Source organism: Ambystoma mexicanum, chromosome 1q (genome assembly GCF_040938575.1).
Source record: "Ambystoma mexicanum isolate Mex_15411 chromosome 1q, UKY_AmexF1_1, whole genome shotgun sequence".
NCBI lineage: Eukaryota > Metazoa > Chordata > Amphibia > Caudata > Ambystomatidae > Ambystoma > Ambystoma mexicanum.
The window spans coordinates 208,285,528-208,312,414 of NC_090922.1; the positions used below are offsets into that span (position 1 = coordinate 208,285,528).

General features: G+C 46.2%; 1 protein-coding gene across 1 annotated transcript in view; it reads right to left on the bottom strand.

Annotated features, from left to right (window-relative positions):
• Positions 1-473: 473 nt before the first annotated feature.
• Positions 474-26,887, bottom strand: part of LOC138526619 (beta-2-glycoprotein 1-like) — a 145,546-nt gene continuing 119,132 nt past the window's right edge. The window contains exons 6-8 of the mRNA XM_069637366.1: positions 25,903-26,082; positions 8,740-8,937; positions 474-6,351 (exon numbers count right to left, since the gene is read on the bottom strand). Coding sequence (XP_069493467.1) covers positions 6,287-6,351; positions 8,740-8,937; positions 25,903-26,082 — 443 coding nt within the window. The 3' untranslated portion in view covers positions 474-6,286. The remainder of the gene's footprint in view (positions 6,352-8,739; positions 8,938-25,902; positions 26,083-26,887) is intronic.

The following is a 26,887-nucleotide window of genomic DNA, read 5'->3' on the forward strand; positions in this document are numbered from 1 at the left end:
ACCACTGCGCTGTACAGAGACCACAAGCAAGAATTAAGGCAGCGATTTGCTGGCAAGCAAAGCAAATACACCCAGGCCATGCTGACTACAGTACCCCGCGCCTTAGCTTTCCGTTGGGTGAGCGGGTTATGTGGCCTGACTTCACTGCAAGAGGGTCACCACGTGTGCTTAGCCTCTGGTTCCTTCACCTTCACCCCTGCTACTCCTCTACTCCCCCGTGTGTTCTGAGCGCAGAGCAAGGTTGCTGTTTGAGGACACTCCGTATTCCTGTACCCAGAGATCCAGGAAAAGCGCTGCGGTCCTTCACCTCTGCCCTGCGCACACAAGCAACAGCCATATTTGCAAAGCCCGACCGAGCTTACATGGAAATGTCATTTACAAGCACGAGTCACTATTCCAGTAATTCGAGATTTGGCGGGACGCCGCCCACTTGCTAAATACACACGCTAAATGACAGGTCAAGGGATCAGCTATCACACAGGTTTACTCATGATTTATTTCCGTACAACACAAATCAAATGTTCAACTTTCACGACGAAATAAATACATGCATTTCAAACCCATTTTGCACATTGAATGGTCAGTCTGTGAAATTGCACTGGCATCCACAGAGCAAGGGGCATCCTCCAGCTTTGACATTCAGATGAAAAACTCTCAGTCGAATGCGGGTGGCACAACAGCTATCCCTGCGATGCTTGTGTGATGTCAAGTGCCCGCCCTGCGCATCCAATGGGAAATTGGGCATTTCTTGATAACCAGATGGAGTTTTTTCATGAGAATGTACCAGATTGTTAAATTGCATAGTCCATTTCATAGTTCACCACAGACACACAAGCCATGGTAGCTGTTACCATCGACATCCAGCTTTCCATCACACACGACGCGGCTGCTGTCACCGAAACATGGCATCCACAACTACACCTCCTACGAAAGATCCGACACATCCTTCCCCCTGATGACTTCCGCACCACAGCCCAAGCACTGGTTCCCTCCAAGCTGGACTTTTGCAATGCTCTCCTCAATGGACCCCCTGCAAGCCATACAAAATGCAGTAGCCAGACTCATCCTCCACTTACCAAAGCATTCATACGGCACCCCAGCTCCCCCCAAGATCCACTGGCTCCCCGTACGCCAAAGAGTTACCTTCAAGGGTCCGTGCATTGTTTTCAAAGCAATCCACAAAACCCCATCTTGCCTTCACGACAAACTGAAACCCATGACCCACACAAAGACCAGACAACCAAGCCAGCATCTCCAACACATTCCACTCTGCAAACTAACATGCACAGACAAACAAGCATTTATCCACTGCCACCCAGTGCATGGAACACTCTACCTCTCCACATCTGCACTGCACCCTCTACCACCCCTTTAAGAAAGAGGCTGTAAACATACTTGTTTCCCCACACATAACCGTGCCCCACCAAGTCCCTGCTACCACTTGTCTAACCTACTCTTTCTATCCTCTCCTAAAAAAACGTGTAACTTCTGTTTCATTTGCCACCCTTTTAACCTTTGAACCTTGTAAGGCGCTCCAAGACTCTCTGGGTAGGGCCAGTGCTGAACAAAAATAAAAATAAAAAAAAACATTCAAATATGGTTCCTAACAGATTTCCTCTGCAAGCTTGCAGGCTTCACCACTGGAGTACTTCAACATAGGGTTGGAACAGTATTGTCTTCCACAAAAGAATGGAGATAGGAACTGTTTGCACCAAGCCTTGCTACAATCTCATAGGGAAATACCCACAACAGCTTGCAATAGTGAAGGAGGTACAGTGAGCGTACACACAGGCTTTGCTCACCCACCTTCTCCAGGGATGTAATTTGACCAAAATGCCGGGGGTAGCAGAAGTGACATTGCACAACCATTGACCTCTAATGACATCACAGGAAGTGATGTCCTTTGACCCTGCCCCCAAATAACATCAAGAGAAGTGATGGCACATGACCTTCAGATGTTTCAGGTACATCTAGCAACCGTTTTTCCAGGCGCTCTAATTTCAGCCAGATATAAGAACCGAGGCACAGAAGGAAGCGTGATTTGTCCACGATCACACATTTGGGGAATGTAATTTTCGCAATTCGATGCGGGGCCTTCATGTAAAACATACATAATGCAGTAATTATAACAGGGTGACCGAAATCTTTAACGCAGACTACAGCTAGTGTATGACACATCTATAGATCAATGGAGACATAAGTACTCGTTATCTGTGGCCTTGATATGTTAAACAAGCCAAAAAAGCACTGACTGGAGGCATGTGCTGTCGGTTTATGCCGGAGCAAAATGCTGCATGAGCAAGGCCTGAAAATTAAATAATTGACCAGGATTTAGTATCAACAACATTCTCTGGTTCTAAATGTATCAATGAGTCAGCTACCACTAAGATAGAAGAAACTTAGTGTTTGGGTGTAAGCTGAGGCCATCTGTCTCTGTGTGCATTTATCTTTACGTAATGTGACAAGCAACCACATATTGTCCCCCACAACCCAGAGACGAACATAACACCTTAATGTCCTAGGCTTGGATACATTACTCTTCGTCAATAATTTTTAATGGGTGAGCTGCGGGGAGGGAGGGCCGCACTTCCCTCAATAATGGGGCTCAATGCATCTAGCATTTTCAGAGCTCTGTGTGCAACGTGCGCTATTCAAATACTCCTCCAGGTCACACCAATGAACGGAGCTTCCACAAAGCTCTTTCCAAGAAGGAGTTTGAGTGGGGAAGGGTGGGTCACTGTATGGCTCTCTCACTTCTGAGACTCCATGTCCAGCACTTCTTTTCTTAAACATTGTTGCACCAGAGCAGGGTCCTGGTCGAGTTTGTGGCTCCTCTTAACCATTCACATCACACGTGAATGCATTCAAGATGAGCAGAGTCCAATGAGTGGCTTTCCCCAATTCTCGACAAAACGTCGATCCTTCTCTCCTTGCTCAAGCTTTCCTGAGAATTCGTTAGGATTTGCAGGCTGCTGTGGCAGACGATGGGGCGCCAGTTCCAAGTCTCTGCAGAAACACATTCCATCATAGAACCAGGGTCCTTGTGACTCCCCTTAGCAGCCTGTGATCCTTGCCTGCTGTACAGTTACACAGTCAGAGGGGGCTTGTAAGTCGGAGCTTTTGCAGTCATCTGCCCCGATCCTGGAAGGAGCCAGCCCCGTTGTAGTGGGGGATGCGGGTCTCTGACCTAGTGCCGGGCTCTTGTCCTGAGTCTACTATTGGAAGTGGTGGGGAAAAGAGAAGGGGGTACATACGGGTGACAACATCTGGCCTTAAATCCAGTCAGGTTTCATGGGAGCATGGAGCCCCTACCCAAGATTGCAAAACGTTGGCCTCTCAGTTAGGGGGAATGGCGCGAGGTCCTAACTGGAATTGTGATCTTGAAAACGGTGAGCTCAGCTGGTCCTGGGGGCCACGAGAGCAGGAGAATGGTCATGCGATATGAATGTGTGTGCCCACCCTCATGATTACCCCTTTTGGCTCTCCAAAAACCTTTTTGATGTTTGCCAAACACTCAACTGTTTCCCGCGTGCCGCCCTCTGAAATCTGTGGTCTAGTTACATAGCAGCAAATTATCTGTCAGAATGCAGTGGTGTGGCGCAGCTGCACAGACGATTTGAAAAAATGTTCTTTCTCCGAAATGGCGCCATGAGCATTAATTATCACAAGTGCTCAACACACCCTCTCATGGAAATCAACACAGAACTGCTTTATCACTAACTTTCTGCAACAACAATCAATGTGGCCATTTGGTTATATTCTCCTTATGACTATTAATGCGGCAGCACAGTCCGAGGCTAAGACCATCCTGAAATCCGAAGGTCTGTCACTCACTCTTTTTACCATCCCTGTAGTTGCCTAACCTTATCCTCCCTTCAGAAATCTCGCCTCCCTGAAATCGAAATGCCCACCACTGGGAAGAGGCTACAGGTGTAGAGGCAAACTAGAGGGCAGGAGATTTGAGTAGGGTCAGTCATACCCCTGCCACTCTCTAGCCCTGCCGCTATATTTCAGAACATCCCCATATGTCATCACTCAAACGACGAGACCCGGCAGCTTCTAAATCCCTCCATCTGGATGTGGCTCTCCAAATGCCCCCATCTGGTCCTGACCTCCAAGTCGATAAAGTCACCCACATTCTCATCCAAGCTTACGTGTACTTGTCAGGCCATAACGGTTTTCCGTCCATTAGTCCATGAACAAATTCTGGACCACGTGAGGCACTCCTAACGTGGGGACTCGCTGGCACAACTTTAAAGCGCAGGGTGCAGATAGCCGACTTTGCCAGTTTCTGCAAAAGCGCCAAACCCATAGCCGACAAATTGGTGCCTGGGCCATTCAAGGAACAATGTCTCACTTGTAAGCGCCATCGTAGACTGGTCTGCGTGCACACACGGGAGTGCACCTGATAATGCTATGTTTGCTGCAGCATAATTCCTGCAAAAGGTTCTTTCAATATACCCAAGACTACCCATAGTTTTAATTATCTAAGCGTAATACTGGGCACCAGAGGACTTAAAAAGCCCATTTAATGTGATATCGTCGTTACACACATAGATTCGTGGCACCACACCGTCATTTTGAATTGAAAACACAGACGAGTTGCTCCTCACCAAGGGACCCGCCGCAGACTTCAAGCATGCACTGGACACTACCTCAGACCCAGTGGAGCCCGCAGCCCAGGAGTCTCGGTTTTCTATTTTTCATTGTTTTCAATAGAAATAGGGGTTGCAAGAGAGACCACAGTGGTTGCAGATGCGACCCCTAGCCACCCGCAAATAACATCCCTGACCGTCGCACTATTTGCACAGCACAAGTTCAGTATATTGATTTTGAAAATGGGGTGTTCGCAGTATCTGCTTGGATTAATGTTGATTTCCAGAAAGCGTTTGGAAAATGGGAATTTTCTAATGTGTTAAATGTTGGAAAATTTAAATACAACCAGGGATTGGAATGTATTTTAGACATTTGAATCAGAAAAGCTTGACTTTTTTTTTCTTGGAATTTCACTTGACTGTTTTGAAATTCCAATTACCCTTCTCAGGATGCAGTCTTAACACCTGTTGAAATTGGTTGGCGCTGATGGAAGGACAGGGCCGAGTTAGACTCAGTCACATGTTATTCAGGTCAGTTAGGAATTCTCCAGAATTTTCTTTGTAAGAGACTGCCTCTGGATGTGCACATTCCCCACCAATCTATACCTTTAACTGTTTTAAGTTGTAGAGTTTTGGTTTACGCAAGCACTGCTTGATGGCTGTGCAGGAGGGCACTTGTCATCTGTGGGCTGTTCCTCACATAACTCGCACTTCTTCAATGGCAAATTGACATCACTCATTTTCACTAGTAGTGCTGGGCTTCTAGTGCAGGGGTCTGCAACGTTCGCCTCTCCAGATGATTTGGACTGCAACACCCATCAGCCCAGGAAAGATTTGCCAATGGTGAGGGATCACGGGGTTCGTAGTCCAAAACATCTGGAGATCTGTAAATCACAGACCTCTGCTATAGTACTATCCTGGGGCAGAACAGTCAATTACATTCTTGGGATTGGTGTTGCAGTTTATGGTATCTGCATGCAAAATACCCTACGGAAAATGCTTAGCATCACAATTCCTGATCCAAATGAACATTCATATGATCCCCTGCCAATAAACTCACACACGTGCGCACCCACACACACACAAACACACATGCACAGACCTACTACCACAGCCATACACCATCCATCCCTTTATACCTTTCCAGCTGCTTGTTTGTTTCTGTTTGCCTTCCTTCTATCCTTTCAACTTTGCCTCCCACAGACTGCCGTCTGGTTTACCCTGGGTGGCAGCACACTGCGCCACTAGTCGGCCACGCCTCCGCGCAGTAATTCCCAATATCCTGCTCTCCCTCTGCATCCCATCTCTGCTGCTACTCCTGCACCCTACTGGTAATCTTGTGGGTATACCCCCACGTACAGCACGTCGTTGCTTCCCAGCTAGGTTTGCACTTTAGAAATCCCAAGCATCCTTCCATACATATATACATACATACATACATACATACACATGTGAAGAGCACAGTATATAAGAATATTAACATAACATGTAGCAGCGTGTGACATTGAACTCCCGAAGGGACCTGCTGTACTTCAGGCCTGGCACAAAGTCTCTGCGGTGTGGCCTGCCACCCCACGCTGCCCAGTCTCACGGTGGATCAGATAAAGTGTCTGTGTGTCTGTGAGTGGCAGCTGCAGCCTGTCCAGCGCCTTTCCATTTCCTCAGCGAGAAACTAAAATGTCTTTCCTCTTTCAGCATGAAGCAATCTCGGACACCAGTTTCTTGGGGAACAACTTGTACCGCAGCCATGTAGGTTCTGCAAAGCAAGACAAGGAAGATGAGAAAAAGAGATTTAAAAGTCATTTCGGGAGAAAGTCCATATAGTTTATTTTTCGTCTCAAATCCGTTCACTTCAGCACCCAACTAATCAGGAGCACGTCCCCCAATACTGCGCAGACGCACAATCTCTCATTCGCTGGCATCAGCGCCATCTTAATCCCACAGTCATACTGGCGGCTGGAAAAAGAAAGTCAACCTGCACATTTGCTTTGCCTGGCACAGAGACCAGAGAAAAATGACTCTTCTACCCAGTGAGCTAACCCACCAGTCGAGCGCATTTCTTTTATGTCTGAACATATTGGACTTTTTTTGCACGGTTCAAAGTGACTTTGCACAGCTGAAAAGTTACTTTGCACTGCCGACATAAACCTTTATTCATGGACCTGTGCAAAGTGTATTTTTGCAGTGCAAAGTCAGTACAAAGTCATTGTTGCAGTACAAAATGACTTTGCACTGACTGTGCGCTGCAAAAATACACTTTGCACAGTTCCAGACTTTACACTGCAAAAATACACTTTGCACAGTTCCATGAATCAGGGTTGTGACAGCAGTGTAAAGTCACTTTTCAGCAGTACAAAGTCACCTTGAACATGCAAATAATTGCATGAATCGGGCCCATTGCCTTTAGAAGACTATGGTCTGTTCTTGCTAAAAAATGTCTACCACATTTAAAGATGCACCAAAAGGGTCTTTTGCTAAGATATTAGTACTGCCCCAATCTATGATAAATATTAATTCCAGCCAAGCCCTTTCACTATGGCAGGGATCTGCAACCTGCGGCTCTCCAGATGTTTTGAGCTATGACTCCATTAACCTTCTCCATTGACCCATACTGGCTATGGCTCAAATGTTGCAGACCCCTGTGCACTTCATTAATGTCCTATGGGGATCAGTGTGGGTGCTCTGTAGTGTCTTGTATACATGTGGCACCTTATAAAGTACTAAACGAATATATAAATGAAATACATCCTAAAACGCCAGCGCCACATTGGACACTCCCTCCCATGCTCCATTTGCAACGAAACAGTGTCATTCCCATGTGTACTCACATTCACCAGGGGGGTCAATGTGAGAATAGCACCTACAATATTATTCCTTATAGTGTTTGGTTGGCACATTATGCTCTCTCTCTCTCTATATATATATATATATATATATATATATATATATATATATATCTATATATCTTTTTATTTATTTATTTATTTATTTATTTTGATTTTTATTTTGTTTTTGGTAGTAAAATCAATTACACCTTTACAGAATATATTTCCAAAAGAAAATGGAGTATCCCAAACTCAAAACATAATATTTACAAGTCTTCAGTATCTCAACTCCTTTGAATAAAAACAATTAGCACATCACAATATATTAACAATATTAAAATAATTCTGAATGAGAGAGTATTTCAATACCTCATACACATAGTTGCTTCTTTAGTTAAACATGTTCATACACACTAATAACAAAATAATCATATCAATTAAAAATAAGATTTGCTAGGCATCAGAACTGACAGTGCTCGCCCTAGTAGGATCAAAAAGAATCTCACTTTTGTATCCCTAAGCCCATTATCAAGTTCCCCAGAAGACGTCAGGGATCACTCATATCCTAATGAATAACCATTACACCACTTTATAGACACATTGGCGGTGTCCACAGATAGATGGTTCTCACCTTGTTAATACCACCATGTGCCCAGTTAGAGTATTTCTTTCACCACACATTTTGTCATCAAGAACGACTTTTTGGGCCTACTCCATCACATTTTGTATCCCATTATTCTTTTCCTTTAGGGCAGCCTCAATTATGTTCACAAGTCTCACACTAGCCAATGTAATTGAATTGGTAGATCCCCACATACATCGAATCCAAACCATATGACGTTCAGGGTACGAATTGGCTCCTATAGATGTTCCTAGACATGTCTGTCTTCGTGGTTCAAATTGAGGGCAATACAAGAATAAATGCTCTAAAGTTTCTGTTTCATTTGGGTTCACACAAAACCTACAGATGTCTCCAACAACAGGACCTCTCCCTGTCCGAACCATTTACCATTCATGCGAGTGCCCGTATGAATTAAGTCAAGTCGAAATCTCATATAGATCATCCAAGCTTTTTATGCTATATTAGAAAACATGTTAGCACATTAAAAAGAGGTTTGTCAACAATAGATTATGACCTATGACCTAAGCACACAAAACATAGCTCATAATTTAGTGAACTTTCCTATCATTATAGTTGGATGGAGAGGTTAAGTTAAGTGAGGATATACTGATTTATGAAGGCACCCTAAACCAGTGGTACCAGGGTTCATTTTTAAAACGTTACAATGACTGCATTACAAACTCAGCGATTCCCTCACCCTCATAGCAGGCCGGGAGGGGGAGCTCGCCGTCGAAGCACTGCGACGTCGCCGTGTAACTGCAGGTGGCGCTCTGGTGGCGGCAGAAAAAGGCGACCGTTTCAAGGTGATGTACCAAACCGTCAGGGATCTCGCTGACCCACACCTTCTTGCCGCTGTACAGCACCCGGCTCCACTGCGCCGTGATCTTACATCGGTCTGTAAGGGGGAGAGGGAGAGAACAGAGAAGTGATGAGCGGTGGAAGAGCGTCAAGGCATGGGTGTCACTGAATTCATCCTCCACCCACACGCAGCTATGCGAAATGTAAAAATGGCTCTGGATGCTCCACTGATCCTTATGATGACCCTTCTTCTGGGCTTTGCAGTGTTTTAGAGAGGTTATAAATGTATTTTTGTTGTTAGGTTATGTGGGATTGCTAAAGTGCACGTCTGCCATTTACCAGTGGTGTCTCCAGGAATCACATTTAGGAGGGGCACAGAAGGGGGCCAAAAAGGGCAATGCATATACTTTTCCCACATTGACGCGAGCAAAGTAGTCCAAAGTGGCACATGGGAGGTAAAATCATGCATTTATACAGCAAGCAATTAGGTTGGAAAGACTTCAAAAAGTCTAATACTTCTGGCGCCACAGTAGCGACGGCAGCCGCGGGCAGTTGTGGAGTAGACTTGTGGTATGTTGCACCTAACGGAGCATAGTGGTTGAAGTATAAAAACTAAAAAAATAGTGCAACGATGATCCGCCAGCCTGCCAGCTTTTTTGCACCCCCCTACTCACAGTCACCCCCCGCCCATTTCAAACTACATACCTGGACCCTTCCTTTCCTCCACTCCACTGTACTATCAAGACTGACGAAACACAATGAAAGCTAATGCATTTAAATGACCCCCATTAGTGTGTTATTGTCCCAGGAGGAATCAGCTTTATGCAGCCTCCCCTTCAATCAGCCACCATTCGCACCTCATAAGGATAATTGTGATGCTGGAAATGCATCAGAGGGACAGGGCCTCAATATCCTTGTCCTTTACTGCTTTTTATCGTGTTTTCTGTCGTGTTTTCCGCAAAGGAGTTCATGTGGGACTTCTGGCGGTGCAGCTCTCTCTCTTTTGGTTTGGTGAATGGACCCGTGGGATACCCTTATGGCACCCATGGGTGGGGGTACAACCCTGTGCCCCTAGTGTATGTTTTTGGGCACCTGTGGGTGGCCTGCAGAGCAGGGTATGGGCTGGTGGCAGCTCCATGCTGAAATTGACAGGTGCGCGGAGTATCCTCCATTTTGGGATACCCCGGCCCTGCCATTGGGATCCGTTGATTCCTGATGGAAAACAAGATCGCCCCTGTGGCCTCTTGCTTTCTATTCCCCATTACCTTGTTTTCCCTAAGTCCTGGGAAGCCCTGACTCTGTCCCTTCCCCCTGACTGGCTGTTGGGTGGAAGTGCCATATATGGTGTTGTTGTGAAGGCCCGGCCAGACTAGCTGGAGCCTTCCCGGTGATGTATGTTGTGGGTACCTCCTGTGGGTGGGACCTGGGTGAATAGAGTGTGTGACGAATATGCATTCTGTGTTGTGGGTGTCTAGTATCTGGTGGTTGACACAATGACTGAGACAACCCTGTCCGAAACCGGTATGAATGCGGCTTGGAGTGTTGAATGGCTCGGTACTTGTCCCAATACACATAACTTGTTGTGAGTGTCTGGAGAGATGTGAATGGCCCGAATACCTCGTTTGCCTGATTGGCTGCCTGCCTGCATGAATGCCCGTAGTCGTGATTGGATGCTTGAGTGTGACCCAGCGGAATGAATGGGAGATCAACAGTATATCTGGGGACCTCTCACTGCTAGGAATCGTGTTCAGAAGCTGAAGGCCACTACAATGATTAACTGGAATAATTGACGCTTGACCTTGAAACCCTGCTGGACGAGAAGAAGTGCCGTGGCTCTCCTTCACAATCTGAAAGCTGCTGTGTTTTCAAGGACTGACCCAAAGAGGACCTGGTAAGGCGCCCTCTTCCCGAGCTACGAGGGACCATCGTGCACAGCTGACCTTTGCCAATGCTCCCTGGTAGACAGACCTTCGACAGGCTGCCGACCCGATACGGGGACTGCTGCGGAACTCCAAGGAGAAGCACTGGGACTGTTGTCCGCCACTGTCGACGACCGCCGTCCCCGACCGGAGCCGCCGTGCTCCCGTTTGCCTAAGAACTTCCATTGATCATCCGACGCTCTCATCTGCATCGTCACCCTCTTATCTCCCGCTGGAGAAGGCCTGACTGTCGACGCGCCGAGGAGCATCCACCGGTGGGTTTCCCGCCACCTAAAGACCACAGAGACGCCGACGACTCGACGCCCTTGCTGGGCCACAGTTCTTCATCATCTGTTTGCGGTCCAGAACTATCGTCATCGAGGTGTCCCGCACGCCTCCTCCTTGCAGGACACCAACGCTCTGTCGTCGACGAGCACCGCTAAGAACGAAGCTGCCACTTCCCTGCCGAGTTCATCGTGTTCACCGTCGGACGTTTCACGACCCATGACTCCTGCCTTAAAGGGAGGGCACTCAAGAAGGGCCGTCGATTCCCTGACACCGAACGCCAAGTTCCCCGACACCTCTCGACGATCCATGACTCCCGCCTGAAAGGGAGGCACTCAAGAAGGATCTGTCAACGCATCGTCGGAGAACTCTACTCCACCAGGTACATTGGGGGGGGTAAAACCTTAATAGGAAGAAGTGAGACTATTGAACATATGGACTGGGCTTGTGCGATATATATTATTTTACAGGTTGCCCAGGTGGGGGGATCTCCACACAGAACTGTGTCTAGGTAACGGGGCCAGCATTCTGCCTATTGTTTCAACCATCTTACGTTCCTGCCTATCTCTATAGCTGGTTTTCTCGTTATTAATCTGTGTGACATTTTAACCGTACAGTTGATGCACTTTAATGAGATTCGATAACATTGGTGGTACCACTTTAGAATTGTATATATTTATCATTATTGACTTCCGAGTACAAAGTGCGTTATTGTGATCGTGTACATACCTTTGAATATTAATTATATAAAGACTGTGTTGTCAGTAATACAGTGTGTGGGCATTCCTTTGTGGGGGTTCGGGGACTACACTGTACATGAGAACCAGGCCGCATCACCTCCTGAGAAGCTAGGCCTGGATTGCTCGACCATTGCTACCGTAATAGAGAATCTTGACTGGGGTCTTCTGTGCCTCTCCACTACCATATAGAGAGCGGAAGTACAGACACCCCATACCAGTCTTTACACTGGTGGCAGCGGTGGGATGCTTATGGTTTTAAGAATCAGTGTATAACTGTGTCACTTACAAAATATCCGCACTTTATTAGATTAAGGTTTGGGTGTGTACAAAATAACTGCATTACAAGCAATGGAGTCTATTGCGAATGGTAAATTTACTCGGATGAGCTTAGAGGCTCTCCAGAGTGCTTGTGAAGCCAGGGAGTTAGACTTTGTGGATAAGTCTAGGGCTGAGCTGATAGCTGCCCTGGTGGACTACCAGACCGATGGTGAAACTCTTGATGAAGGGAGGAATGCAACCAATGAGGACTCTGCCCCTGGGGTTTCTACTGAATCTGTTTCTGGGGATGCCGTCATTCCTGCTGCCTCTGTTCCGAACCCCAGCAATACATTGGAGCTTGAGTTATTAAGGATGAAATTGGCCTTTGAATATCGCAAGTTGGAAATAGATGCTGAATTTAAGAAAGAGGAGCTGGCGCAACAAGTTGAACTCAAGAATAGGGATCTTGAACTCAAAGACAAGGACACTGAATGTCAGAGAATCCAGCTAGAGAAAGCTTGAGTGGAGACTTCAGCGAAACCCAGAGAGAGTGTCAGGTCCCCAGCAACTAAATTTATGAAGGATTTGGTTGGTGTGTTTTCAGAGGGTTCTGATATCCTCCAATGGATTGAAGCGTTTGAAATGGCGTGTGCAATTCATGATGTTGACAAAAGAGATTGGGCTAAGTGTTTGCTAAGCATAGTGCCTCAAACTGGGTATGACTGTATTCTGAAGGTGAGTGTGGAAAAAAGGGGTCAGTATGAGTGTATGACATCTGCTTTGATTGCCAAGTTTGGCAAGACGCCTATAAAATACCTTAAAAGGTTCAGGGATTTTAAGAAAAGAGAGAATGTGTCTTGGGTTGACTGGGTGAGTGCTGCGCACATGAATATGATGCAGTGGATTGATGGTTACAAGGTGAAAACTTTCGTTGAATTGTCCCACCTATTGTTTTTTGCGCATTTTTCTGAAGCCTGTTCACTGGAGCTGCATCAGTATGTTGCTGACCAGGACATTTTGGATCCCTTTAAGCTGGCTAGGTTGGCTGGCAAGTGGGTCTCCCACCGGGTGTCCCCTAAGGACTCCAGTGGGAAGGACAAGGACAAAGAAAAAGGGGCCTCTCAGAAAGCTGAGGTGTCCCAAAAGCAGTCACAGTCGAATAAAACTAAATCCTCCTCTCCTAAGACCCAAAAATCTGGTGGGGATAAGTCATCTGTGGGTGGGAATAAGAGTAGTGGTCCACCTGCTGCAAAGCAGGCTCCCGGTGGTTCCAGTACCGTACCCCGCACTCCCGGCACTTGTTGGGACTGTGGGGCTCTGGATCACAAAAGGGGTGACTCCAAGTGTAAAGGTAAGGCACTGGGAGTACAGGCTGTCAGCCTGACCTACCCTTACCCCATATCTGAGGTGGAGGCCGCTGTCCTCCCCTCCAATACAGGGATCACCTTTGGTGCTCCCATAGAGATTTCCTTAGTGTCCCTTGGGGCCTGGGACCAGTACGCGGAAGTACTGGCGACTATCCCACAGAACATCCGTAGATTTTTGAGAAGTGTTCTCCTGAATGGCCAGCCTTCTACTGGTTTGAGAGACACTGGGGCAAGCATGACAGTGGTGGACAGGACCCTGCTCAAGCCAGAGGACTATGTAGATGCTCCTCTGAGAACCACCATGTTGGGCTACTGTTGAAAAGGAATGTTTTAGTATAGTTTGGAGCCTTAGGCGATTTAGGCCCTACCTTACGGGGTGTAGGTTACCCCGCACTCTTTCCACATAGTCCGCCATGAAATTGCGATAATACCCGGTGCCTAGGAAGGTCAATTGGACTGAAGACTGTCAGAGGGCCTTTGAGGGCTTGAAAGAAAGTCTGTGTCGGGCACCCGTGTTGTGTGCGCCTGACTACAGCCGACCCTTTATCGTCCAGACAGATGACTGCGACACCGGAATTGGAGCTGTCTTTTCCCAGTTAGATGACAAAGGGAGAGAACATCCTATCATATTCATCAGTAGACAACTCAAGGGTAGAGAACTTAGGTGGGCTACTGTTGAAAAGGAATGTTTTAGTATAGTTTGGAGCCTTAGGCGATTTAGGCCCTACCTTACGGGGTCAAACTTCAAGGTCCAAACAGATCATAAGCCCCTGAAGTGGCTTATGCAGATGAAGGGTGAGAACCCAAAACTGCTCAGGTGGTCCATTAGCCTGCAAGGGCTAGACTTCACCATAGAGCACAGACCAGGAAAGAGTCACAATAATGCAGATGGCCTTTCCAGAAGGTATGTTGACAGTCTGGATGAGGGTGTCTATCCTGTGGGAGATTAGGCACCCTCCACCTCAGTCTGGGGGCGACTCTGATGCTGGAAATGCATCGGAGGGACTGGGCCTCAGTATCCTTGTCCTTTACTGCTTTTTATCGTGTGTTCTGTCGTGTTTTCTGCACAGGAGGTCATGTGGGACTTCTGGCGGTGCAGCTCTCTCTCTTTTGGTTTGGTGAACGGACACGTGGGATACCCTTATGGCACCCATGGGTGGGGGTACAACCCTGTGCCCCTAGTGTATGTTTTTGGGCGCCTGTGGGTGGCCCGCAGAGCAGGGTATGGGCTGGTGGCAGCTCCATGCTGAAATTGACAGGTGCGCGGAGTATCCTGCATTTTGGGATACCCCGGCCCTGCCATTGGGATCCATTGATTCCTGATGGAAAACAAGATGGCCCCTGTGGCCTCTTGCTTTCTATTCCTCATTACCTTGTTTTCCCAAAGTCCTGGGAAGCCCTGACTCTGTCCCTTCCCCCTGACTGGCTGTTGGGTGGAAGTACCATATATGGTGTTGTTGCGAAGGCCAGGCCAGACTAGCTGGAGCCTTCCCAGTGATGTATGTTGTGGGTACCTCCTGTGGGTGGGACCTGGGTGAATAGAGTGTGTGACGAATATGTATTCTGTGTTGAGGGTGTCTAGTATCTGGTGGCTGACACAATGACTGAGACAACCCTGCCCGAAACCGGTATGAATGTGGCTTGGAGTGTTGAATGGCTTGGTACTTGTCCCAATACACATAACTTGTTGTGAGTGTCTGGAGAGAAGTGAATGGCCTGAACACCTCTTGTGCCTGATTGGCTGCCTGCCTGCATGAATTCCCGTAGTCGTGATTGGATGCTTGAGTGTGACCCAGCAGAATGAATGGGAGATCAACAGTATATCTGGGGACCTCTCACTGCTAGGAATCGTGTTCAGAAGCTGAAGTCCACTACGACGAGTAACTGGAATAACTGACGCTTGACCTTGAAACCCTGCTGGACGAGAAGAAGTGCCGTGGCTCTCCTTCACAATCTGAAAGCTGCTGTGTTTTCAAGGACTGACCCAGAGAGGACCTGGTAAGACGCCCTCTTGCCGAGCTACGAGGGACCATCGTGCACAGCTGACCTTTGCCAACGCTCACTGGTAGACAAACCTTCAACAGGCTGCTGACCCGATACAGGGACTGCTGCGGAACTCCAAGGAGAAGCACTCGGACTGTTGTCCGCCACTGTCGAAGACCGCTGTCGCCGACCGGAGCCGCCGTGCTCCCGTTTGCCTAAGAACTTCCATTGATCATCGGACGCTCTCGTCTGCATCGTCACCCGCTTGTCTCCCGCTGGAGAAGGCCCGACCGTCGACGTGCCGAGGAGAATCCACCGGTCGGTTTCCCGCCACCTAAAGACCACAGAGACGCCGACGACTCGACACCCTTGCTGGGCCACAGTTCTTCATCATCTCTTTGCGGTCCAGAACTAACGTCATCGAGGTGTCCCACACGCCTCCTCCTTGCAGGATGCCAACGCTCTGTCGTCGACGAGCACCGCACTTTAATGAGATTAGATAACATTAGTGGTACCACTTTAGAATTGTATATATTTATCATTATTGACTTCCGAGTACAAAGTGCGTTATTGTGATCGTGTACATACCTTTGAATATTAATTATATAAAGACTGTGTTTTCAGTAATACAGTGTGTGGACATTCCTTTGTGGGGGTTCGGGGACTACACTGTACTTAAGAACCAGCACGCAGCACCTCCTGAGAAGCTAGGCCTTGATTGCTCGTCCATTGCTACCGTAATAGAGAATCTTGGCTGGGGTCTTCTGTGCCTCTCCTCTACCATATAGAGAGCGGAAGTACAGACACCCCCTACCAGTCTTTACAATAATGCACATGACTATAGCCACACACACCCTGCCCATTACCTGCAAAGACCTCTTTGCCTACAGCTATTCACATACATGCCAACATTTTGCAGCGCCTGGTAGGGAGATTATGCTACAGAAAGCAGGAGAATTGAATTCTCCCATTTGGATTGCAATGGGGAATTAATTATTTTTGTCGAGAGAAAGTACAAACAGCAAAACATAATGATTATAAAATAAGCAGTCTCCCGTCTAATTTGGGAGTGTTGGCATGTCTGCCTTCATACACAGATCACTGCCAAGATGGGCCTTTTGACTGCTTCGGAATCCCGAGCCAGTGTAGCATCTCAATGTACTATCTCGCAGGTGATGGGTAGGTATGGTTTTATTTCAATAGACAGCTTGGCAATTGGGATATAAAAGCAGTGCTGGAACTTGCCAGAATTTACTGGGGGAACTAACCACCCCACCCTTCACGCACAGGTGAAGAGGTAGTAGGTGAGGGGGCGATTTTCAGTGGTGTGGGTTGGACTGCAGGTTGGAGCTAGATGATGAATAATGTGGGGGCCCTGAATATAGGATGCTGGCAGTTTTGCATAAAAACAAAGTGCAGTTGGGAACATACGAATGGCCACCAATTTATCAAACATGTTAGTAATTGTGATCGAAATGAGCATTCCTTCTTAAAATACAATGAATACTTCGTTTGGTGCCCATTTCATCTGCCAGGATAGTCACCATGACAGTAAAATGTGTGCAAAGCATGAGACAGACATGCAGCTTTGGATCGGTTTATAGTCATTGCATCAAATGCCGAGCATCAAATGCCTTACCATAGAAAAAAAAGCACTGAAAAAAAAACATCAAATGCATTTTTATTATGGGGGGCCACCCCCAGACACCTTTATTTTTACCTCAAAAACCCATTCTAATTAAAATAAACCCTTTACCATTGAAAAAATGCATTTGATGCTTTTTTCCGATGCATTTTTTTATATGGTAAGGCATTCGATGCTTTGGTATTCGATGCAAAGACTAGATACCCTTTGGATCATTTCTTTGTTTGAGTTGTGGCTGTCCTGGTGAGCAAAGGAACTTTCTGAGGCTATTGGTGAATGTTGCATAATGTGCTAGCATTTCAAATGCACCGCAGACATCCAACTCACAGCATTAAGGAGATTTGTGGAAGAAAAAAAAGTCCTCCGCTTTTTGAGCTTTGGGAATACATGGAACGGCGCTCCTGGAAAGACAATGTTTGGAGGAGTGTAGCTCCGTTTTGTTCCAGCCTAATCCTACCTCTAACTTGTGTTTTACATACCAACCATCGCTGGTCTATGGGCCGGCTCTTTCCCGGTCTGAGATCCAGCATCAGATGGCCCCCAGGATATCCGACCTGGCCTGCCTCAGCCCTGAAAAGGCTTTACCGTGCTCTGAGCTTCACGGACAGAAGCCGGGGGCTAATATGTTTTGTGCTCCTTTCCCCAGCCGTCATTCGCGAGTTTGCAGGTATATTTGCCTAGTCTTTTTTTTCTTTTTCTTCTGGCCTGAAAGTGACACCACGGAAATCAATGGGCCATGACTATCCTGCCATCAGTGTTAAAAGCAAGCTTTCTACATGCTTTCATAGAATAAAAAGGTAGTTTCCAAAAATGCTGCTTAAACCTGACTTCACTAGTTTTCTTTGAAATGTGTTTCTTTTTTTGTCGGACTACCATGCAAATACCCTGTCATTTTTGTGCCACTTCCTTTGATGTTATATGCTTGTCAAACTGCTTAATTACAAATAAATCCTCGTGTTGTGCCGACAGCACTTATTAGGACATTAAACTGTGGCTTCATGGGTGCCAAATTTTGATTTTCACTACAGGGGCAGAAATACCTCCAGCCACACCCTGAATAAAAGCAAGCGACCAGCCCATCCCACCCCCTGGCCAAACACATTTTATAGAACTTGCCAAACGTCGTACGATTACCAACCAGTTTTTAACATATAACATCTCAGCAACGGTTTCTCAACCTGCTGAGCTACCCTTACAGCCTTCTACTGTAGAGCGTATCTTTAATCCTTTAATGCTTTAATGTACTAAAAATGACTGCAGTACCAACAGTATTTTTGGTGCACCACTGCCATGGGAAGTGATTTACAGTGGAATGGATGTACAGTGTGGAGTTTGGAAAGAAGCATACTTGCCAACCCTACAGATTTAGGCAGTAGGCTACTGCTTTTTAAGCAATCCTACCCCCTACAGATTTCAGTGACATATCCTACTGCTTTTTACAGTGGCATGTAATGTATGTGACTCTAGGGCAGGCTGCAGGACAAAGCATGCAATACATTGATTAGTCTGTCTGTACAGTGGACTGGCAGGTCCTTACTTTGATTGGCTCAGACTAATCCACTGACCTGACAGCTACTCGACTCTGTCCTGCACTCTTGCCGGGACAACCCCTAGGTGAAACACCAGTGAAGGCAAGTGGCAGAGTGTAACACCATCACACAGCATCTGCCTATCAGACTGCGGGGGTATCATTCGCCATGCCATTCAGTGTTCAACTTGCAATAAATATGTACTGCCCGGGCTGCTGCTACAGAGCAGTGGCAAGCGTTGCCTACCAGCTCTGTGTGATTACCTGCTGTGAATTTAGGCAATTGAATTTGGTGTTAAGTTACCATTCAGAATGATACATTTTTAACATTTGAGCATCTTTCCATGTTGTGCTGTTTGATGGGTTGTGCATTTTAGAATGCTTCAATGGTGCCAACAATTTAGGTTTTGTATGTTCTTGTGGTGTCATTGTTATGGGAATTATTATTTTTGAAACTTGAAAAATCCTTCGTCTTTTTGGTCGCAGAATGTTGGCATGTATGAAGAAGCAGCATGAAAGAAATTGCCCCATTTTAAAACTATTATTTTAAACATTACCTTTGAGCTGAGTTCAAAAGCCCTTGTGGGGTGCCCCTTTACATTTTTTCCATTTCCACCACTGAATTCCGTTCAGGATTTCGTAGGGGAGGCCGGTTACTCCCCTGGCCCTACCCTAGCGACACCACTGCCATTTACACAACCTTGTGTCGCTGACAACCATCCATCACATCATCATATCTGACCGCTTAAGGGCTATGTGGGGTCATGGACCCGGCAGGGCGTCATTTTGTGAGGGACTGGTACAGGAAGTGTATCAAAAATGGAAAGTGTTTTAACAGGAAGTACTGTGCAATGGGCAGATGGATGGCTGGACAAGACCCATTGCTTTGGGCCTTACACAGTCATGATGTAGTAGTCAGGGGCGTTGCTAGGGGGGGGCTTAGGGGGCTATAGCCCCTGATCTTTTGGTTGTAGCCCCGGATAGAATCTCAGGAGCTACAGCCAAAAGACTAGCTAGCCCCAGGCCCAACAGTTCCGACATCAGCCTAGCCCCGGGTCTTTTCCAGACCTAGCAACTCCCCTGGTAGTAGTTGCTATATTAACCCCGATGATGGTGAGGAAGGAACTGGAAACAGTAAATGGGGCCAGCACAAAGCAGACACCCCCCACAGGGGCAGTTTTTTTGTCCGGAAATTTGGAAACAAGCGATGAGAAATCTTGAAAGGATGTTTCCTTTCCCAGGCTTACTGCACGTTTGCCGTCGTCAAAAATAAAATGCACTTTCTGCCTGCTGCCACGCACACACAAACTCCCCTCTACTTTTTAGCCTAAAAGTTATATTTCTTTAGAAGCTGACTTGCAGGCCCAACCATTCATGTCATGCAGTCAGTCACTTAGGTCAGCAACCCGTTGCCCCGTGTGCGCTTTCAAACACAAGTCCTTGATGCATATGCACCTTACAAAAGCACAATAAATAAACAAATAAATACTGGCTACTTTTTCATAAAAGAGTTTGGGGGGGGTCCTTACCTTTCTCCCCATTGCATTTCAAATTTCTTTGCCTATACTAAATGTTTAGATAGGGGTCTGGGTCACATGGAGAGAGTGAGGTGGCCATGATGTGGGAGGTTGGTGTGGGGGAGCATGTTATGTGAGGAGGTGAGTCACAATCAGAAAGGTGGTGACCAAGGCAGCAAAATGCCACTTCACATGGGGCAATGCAATTCCTTGCCCAGCCCTAAATGGAGCATATCTTAAAGTATGGAAGACTAATAATGTATGTATAATAAATCAGAGCTTCACACACACATGAATAACTGTACTATCAAGCAACGCAAAAGTATGTAATGTACTGTGGAAAATCTCTGCAAGTTCAATAAAGTAAAAAAAAAAAAAAGATTGCCTTCCTGGAGATGTCAGTAGATAGGATGACGAATAATCTCCGGTGACCGACTCAATCTGCACAATGCAAGTTTCTTCAGGTTAATTGGTGGATGGAGGAGGTCTGCCTTTGGTGTTCTGAACGCTGGAAACGTGTCCAAGAGCATTGTAGGGCTGATCGTAGGTGTGCTGTTTTAAGAGTGAGAGTGTCCTAAGATGTTCTGTTGTGTGTAGGCTGGAGTTGTGTTCTCGTAGTGCCAATATAGCTGAGAAAGATGTTACACGCCTGATAGACAATGCGTACTGGCGTTGTGCACTTTCCCGGGCATTCCTGTTGTCCAGTCAATGCATTTGCCTAGAGGTTCCCCGTGCCTATCCACCGGGGTCTTGTTTCCAAGTAAGCTGCTCAGATAGGCTTAACTGTTTTGCCCAAAATCTATATTGTTTTAGGAGGCTGGGCAGCTGCTTCACATGATTTTTATGGCGCCTAGAGCAGGGACGTAATTTCACCAAAATGCCAGGGGTAGCAGAAGTGACATCACATGACCCTTGACCTCTGAGGACATCACAGGAAGTGATGTAATTTGACCCCACCCAAAGTGACATCACAGGAAGCGATGGAACACATCCTTTCACCCCATGACAAAACAGGAAGTGGCATCACATAGCATTGTTTCTGAGTACACTACGAAAAATATGGTTACGATATCACTGTAAAGTGATATACATTTCATACAAGAATGGAACACCATATGTATCGTTAATATCAGTGAGTATAGGCCCATGTTATCAAATTACTGTGAATGCAAGCAGACATCCAAGGCCAAACGATAATGATGAGTTATTATATAGCACTTAAGCTTAAGCGCTTCATATAGAACAAATATACATACAATATCATACAACCTGTGTTGGTACTCATTTATCAACCTCAGCAGTATTAAAGGCTGCGTTGACCTTGCTGGGAGTAGAACCTGCAAGCTGCAGATCACACACACATTGCAGCAGCCAGCGCTTAACCCACTGAACTATCTTGCCGGCTATAGCCATCAGAAAACAGTCCACTCTAGAAACAAAGAGACACATGCTGCTGGCCACAGCCTATGAGCCTCAATGTAATTTTTTTAAAACATTTATTTTTAGGGGTAGCAAAGGAGAACACAGGGGTAGCAAGGGAGACCTCAGGGGTCGCAGTTGCGACCCCTGGTGACCTCTAAATGACGTCCATGACCTGGAGACTGCCCTTGGGTGGTAGCAATACGTGCTATAAATCAACATGACATAACATTGGAAGAATTTTGTCATTCATACCAGAAATTACTATGTTTGAAAATGTTGTTTTGTGGGTGCAGGCCATAAAAGGTCATGTGGGTATGACAGCCCTACAGATAAGGGGTGTATCTGCCACTTTTACTCCCTAAAAATAGGCAAATACTGCCAGAAAATACAAATTGGGAGTAAAAACACTCATGACAAATAATAGGAAACAGACACATATGACCTTGTGCCCCTGCTTTCACCCACACAGCTCCACGGATATGTCTGGACCAGTAGTGCACACAGTGCCACAGGAAGAAACTATCTAACTGCCTGATTGGAAGAAGTAAACTTGTATCTTTTAATGTGTAAAGTCATTATTATTGTGAAAACATTTCTGTTTTCCAGCGAAAACAGATTTTTTCTCATTTATAAAATGCTCCCATTAGGAATTGGACTTATTTTTTTACTCCCAAATTTTAAAAATAGGGAGTAAAATACTCACACTTCAAAATTCTATCTTTAGCACTGGTGTTAGCCTATGATCGTTTTTAGCACCAGAGTATGTGGACAGGTGTGACAACAAACGCTGTGCAGAACCTAAAGAACCTCATATGAACTCTGGTACTCGATCGCCTTGACGACAGTGACAGTCTCCTTTTAGGCCTCCCCGGTCACCTTGACTACAGTGCCAGTCTCCTTCTTGGCCTCCTCAGTCAGCTTGACTACAGGGCATGTCTCCTTCTAGGCCTTCTCGGTCACCAGTGTAGAGGAAGAGCCAAATACCCCTATCAGAAGCTCCACCACCATGTTGCCTATATGTTGGGAACCGGAAATTGCAACACGTGCAGTAACATTGAGGAAGTTTGTACCGCAAAGAATTTGTGAAACAAGGTATCCATTGAGAAAAACCTATATGCATTCATGAAGAAATGATGGTCTTCTGGACAGAGTCCCTGAAGAAGTGTGAAAATGAGCAAGAAAGAAGACTGGTGACATCATGCGAAGCAGAACTGACATACACCCTGAAAAGATACACAAGACAAAATAACATAGACATTCTATAAGATCTGGAGAGGAGGTGCCAAAGATGAGCAACATTTCGGGCTCGAAATGAAGATGCTCATGCAAAGAAACGCTGAAGAAAATGCAAAGTCATTTTACACTTGTACAGATGCTGTAACGCAAGTAGACAAAGTGATCTTGAGGCTGGCTACGTAGTGAATAGATTGCGGTGATGCGCCAGTGTATATACATAGGAATGTATAAAGCCTGGATGTTCAACAATCCACTTTAGCAAAGCTTGAACCCCGTGAATGGAAAGGGTTTCACTGTGGTGCAGTTGGAAAATAGCTAATGACGAAGGAGAATCCAAGAAAGGCTGGCTGTCCCAGCACCAAGAGTTGAGGCCACTGTGAGCCTGGTTGTCTGTCAAGTAGTTACATGAACGTGAGAAAGAAACAAACTTCTGTTTAAGGTGGAATGAAAAAACACTGAAGGCGTCAAGGGTTCATCATTTAATAGTATTTTTTGCAGCGAAGGACTAGAAAACATTGTCTCCAGTCACATGGTCAGATCGAAATAGACCGGGGTCGAGCTACACCGAAACCAGAAGATAAAACCATGCCACACTCCCTTTTATTCTCAGGCACAGAGAGCTTCTGCAAGGCCAAGTTCAAAGCCTTAATTGAATGGCAGACCGAAAGAGTGATGATAGATGTTGGGCTAATCGGGTAGGGAGGCATGACCAGACTGTGTAATATTCCAGAAGGGTCCATGCAAGCCAGCCAATTATAGAGGGGCACGTAACAGAGAGCCCTATAGTTTATGCAACCAATGAATCGTTGTGTATTTTGTGACAATGAAGATGACTTGAACTAGAGGAGGGCTCAGTTGTCCACTTGATGTTAGAGACCCAATCACAACCTCTGTTAGTATGGAACATATACTTAGATGTTCCCTGCAAGCCTATCACATCCACAAGTAGGTTTTTGTAGTTTGCCACTTAGTGTGACGTATATGATGAAGAATTTTGACGATAAAAGTTGTGTTTTTTATGAAATTCATCGAGATTGTACTATGCGACGTCCGTTGATGTCCGTTGTAACTCTCTGTTTTAGATAATTGCAAATAAAACAGTACTAAGTTTTGCCAACTTCCTGAGTTAGTTTGATTATTGATGTATGAGTACGTTCTGCATCCCCATCCATCTCTAAGTATTGCTGCCTCGTCTTAAAGGACCCTTGTCTATGGGTACAGCTTGACTACAGTGCCAGTCTCCTTCTATGCCTCCTCGGTCATCTTGACTACCGTGTTAGTCTCCTTCTAGGCCTCCTCGGTCATCTTGTCTACAGTGCCAGTGTCCTTCTAGGCCTACCTTGACTACAGTGCCAGTCTCCTTCTAGGCCTCCAATCCCTGTTTGACAAAATGCTCAGCTTCCCCACCATATCCTCTACATCTTCCCCAGCTCCCATCCCACTTCTCAGCATCCCCTCAATGCCGGCTTGCTCTCTATGCAAAGCCAGTCACTATTATATTATGGCAATAAGCCCCGAGTCGGCGGGTCATTACCGCTTATGGCAATGCCCCCAGAGCCCATAGTTACAGGCCTGAGTGTAGAGTGGGCCTTAACGAAGGCCACAGGGGCATTACCGTAGGCGGTAATGACCCGCCGTCGAGGGGCTTATTGCCATTAGTATTCCGGGGTTTAAAGCCCTGGGATACTAATGGTGTTGTTTTTTTTCATTGGGCATTTGTGTGTGCTGTTTGAAAAGGCAGCCGTTGCAGTCCACAGAAAGACTAGAACGTGCATACTGCTTCATTACTACAGATCAACATGGTGCCATTTTGGGCCAAGTTGATCGATCGTAATGATTTGGGAAATAATGTAGTGAAATACCGTAACATTAGTGTGGTGGCTAGACAGCCTGAAAAGGTTTAATAGTGAAAGGGAAAGGACTGGACCTTATCCTGAAACAAGCGCTGGCAATTGGGGAAGCTTCAGCGCGCTGGCCCGGGCTCACTGGTTGGCAAGCGTTTGTCAGAGGAAACGGTAGTGGATCATGGCGAGTGAGCAAGGTAAAGCAATGAGATGGCACGCTGTTGTGTCAAAGGGATTACACTGTGGTAAGGCTCGCAATTTATTTTTTCTTTTTTCTATTGACGAGATTATAATCGCTCGCAATTGAGCCAATCCACATTCAGTGTTTCCCGTACCATTGGCACGCCGGGTACTAATCAAATTTCTATAATGCTTGTATTTAAATCACTGCATGAGTTTACAGCCCCTTACCTGGCTGACAATATCTGGCAATATCTCCCACTACACTCCTCCACACAACATCAATTCTAGAGCCCGCCCCCCCTCCAATTTCTCTGTGTCCCGACCAATCTGCAATTCCTCTGGCTTGCACTTCTGCCTTTTTGCTCCACACAATTGGAACTTCCTACCTCACCATGTCACAAACTCCACGGCCATCCATTCTCTTAAACCGTCATAAAATCCTCACCTCCTGAGCCATAAAGGCGAGTCTTCAAATTAGTCTGACATTGCCTTCCCTCTGACCATTACCAAACTCCTCTGTATTTCGAAGCCTTTACAAATCCTGACCCCCTCAGACAACTAACCCCCTTGGGGCTTGTCTTGTCCCTGGTATCTGCACTGCCTTCAATCAACCTGTCAATTTCTCACCCGGTTCCCCTCTAATGCATGGCACCTGATGCAGGAATGCCCCGATTACTGTTATGTTCTTTTGTAAGTATTTCTGAGGAAAACACCCTGTACTCTCAATCCATCAATACATTACAAGGCAATAGGTCTGTTGGCCGAGCATTTGCTGACGCCGAACCTGTGGCAACACCCAATTTGATTGAATATAATTGTCGCTATGGACGTTTTGTTCGCATTGGGTGTTACCGTTTTGTGCGCGGCCGAAAATACAGAACATGATGAGTGAGGGCTGTGCGGGTTTCCCCACTCACCATGTTTGGTATTTTGGGGTTTTGCCGGTTCAGCGATGTCCCCCGCATCCTTACAATTGGCGAGGGGGAGACAAAAATTGCTCGATACCCGTTTTCAATGAACGTTCAAAACGGGGCCGTGAGCAATTACACTGCGGGCAGTTCACCCGGGAACAAATCGTTTGCGTATAAACAACCCAGATGCGAACCTGCAATCTCCGTTCTCCGCCCTGGCTTACCTCTGCAGAATGGCCGTCCTGACCACTGGCCGTTTGCTTGGCAGGTCACCTTGTTGGATCCATCCAGGAAGAAGTTCCTCTTACACAGGTAGTAGATGACCTCGTGCACTTTATACTCCGGCTTCTCCACTGCCACCAGGTACCCATTGTTGATCTCGCCCGGAGGGGGGCAGAAGAGCTCTGAATGAAAGAAGCGTGAAAGTATATGAAAGATGAAATACGAGAGAGGCAACACAAGCCTAGCAATGCAGGCAATGCAGGCCTGCTCTATCACTTTTCCAATGGATTGCTTTGGCGACTCTGTCTAGTACCGCATGCATGATTCTGTATATCAGGGAACATAATATATACCCATTCCTCACACTTCGCATTTTCGCCCTATTATGGATACAAATCCCATCATAGCCTGGGTCCTTAGTACTCATTATTATAATTGGATCTCATATATGTTTGCACAATGGTGGTTGTTGTGATTTTGTTAAGGATTTGTTCACGTCCAAGTGTTTCTTGTTTGGGGGCAGTTCGAAAGTGTTTCTAAACCTCACTGTGTCTAGCATCTCTTTAAACCCCCATACTTGGTTGGCCTGCCCCTACCACCATTGTTTATTTCTTCACCATAACATTATTGACATCACTGAAAATCCTATATCTATAATTATCTAAGGATGCTTGTACTCAGAGGACCTGGCATGCCCAAAGCCCCTTATGCACATACTCTCAGCTTCTCCTCTTCTAACATTCTGCAAACCCAGAGAGTTGGTGGAGGAAACATTATCTCTGTAAAATGTAGCACCCAATAGTGGGATATATGTTGCAGCCTTTTTATATTTACATCCACATAGTGAGGCTGTCCAAATCAGAATTTATGTTTACAAACACTTTATTGTTAGGGTGGGTGTTTTGACATTTCAAATGAGCACCACGCCCATGGTGCTTTGTGTACTTAATGATTGGAAAAGACATATTGATCAAATATAAACCTCAG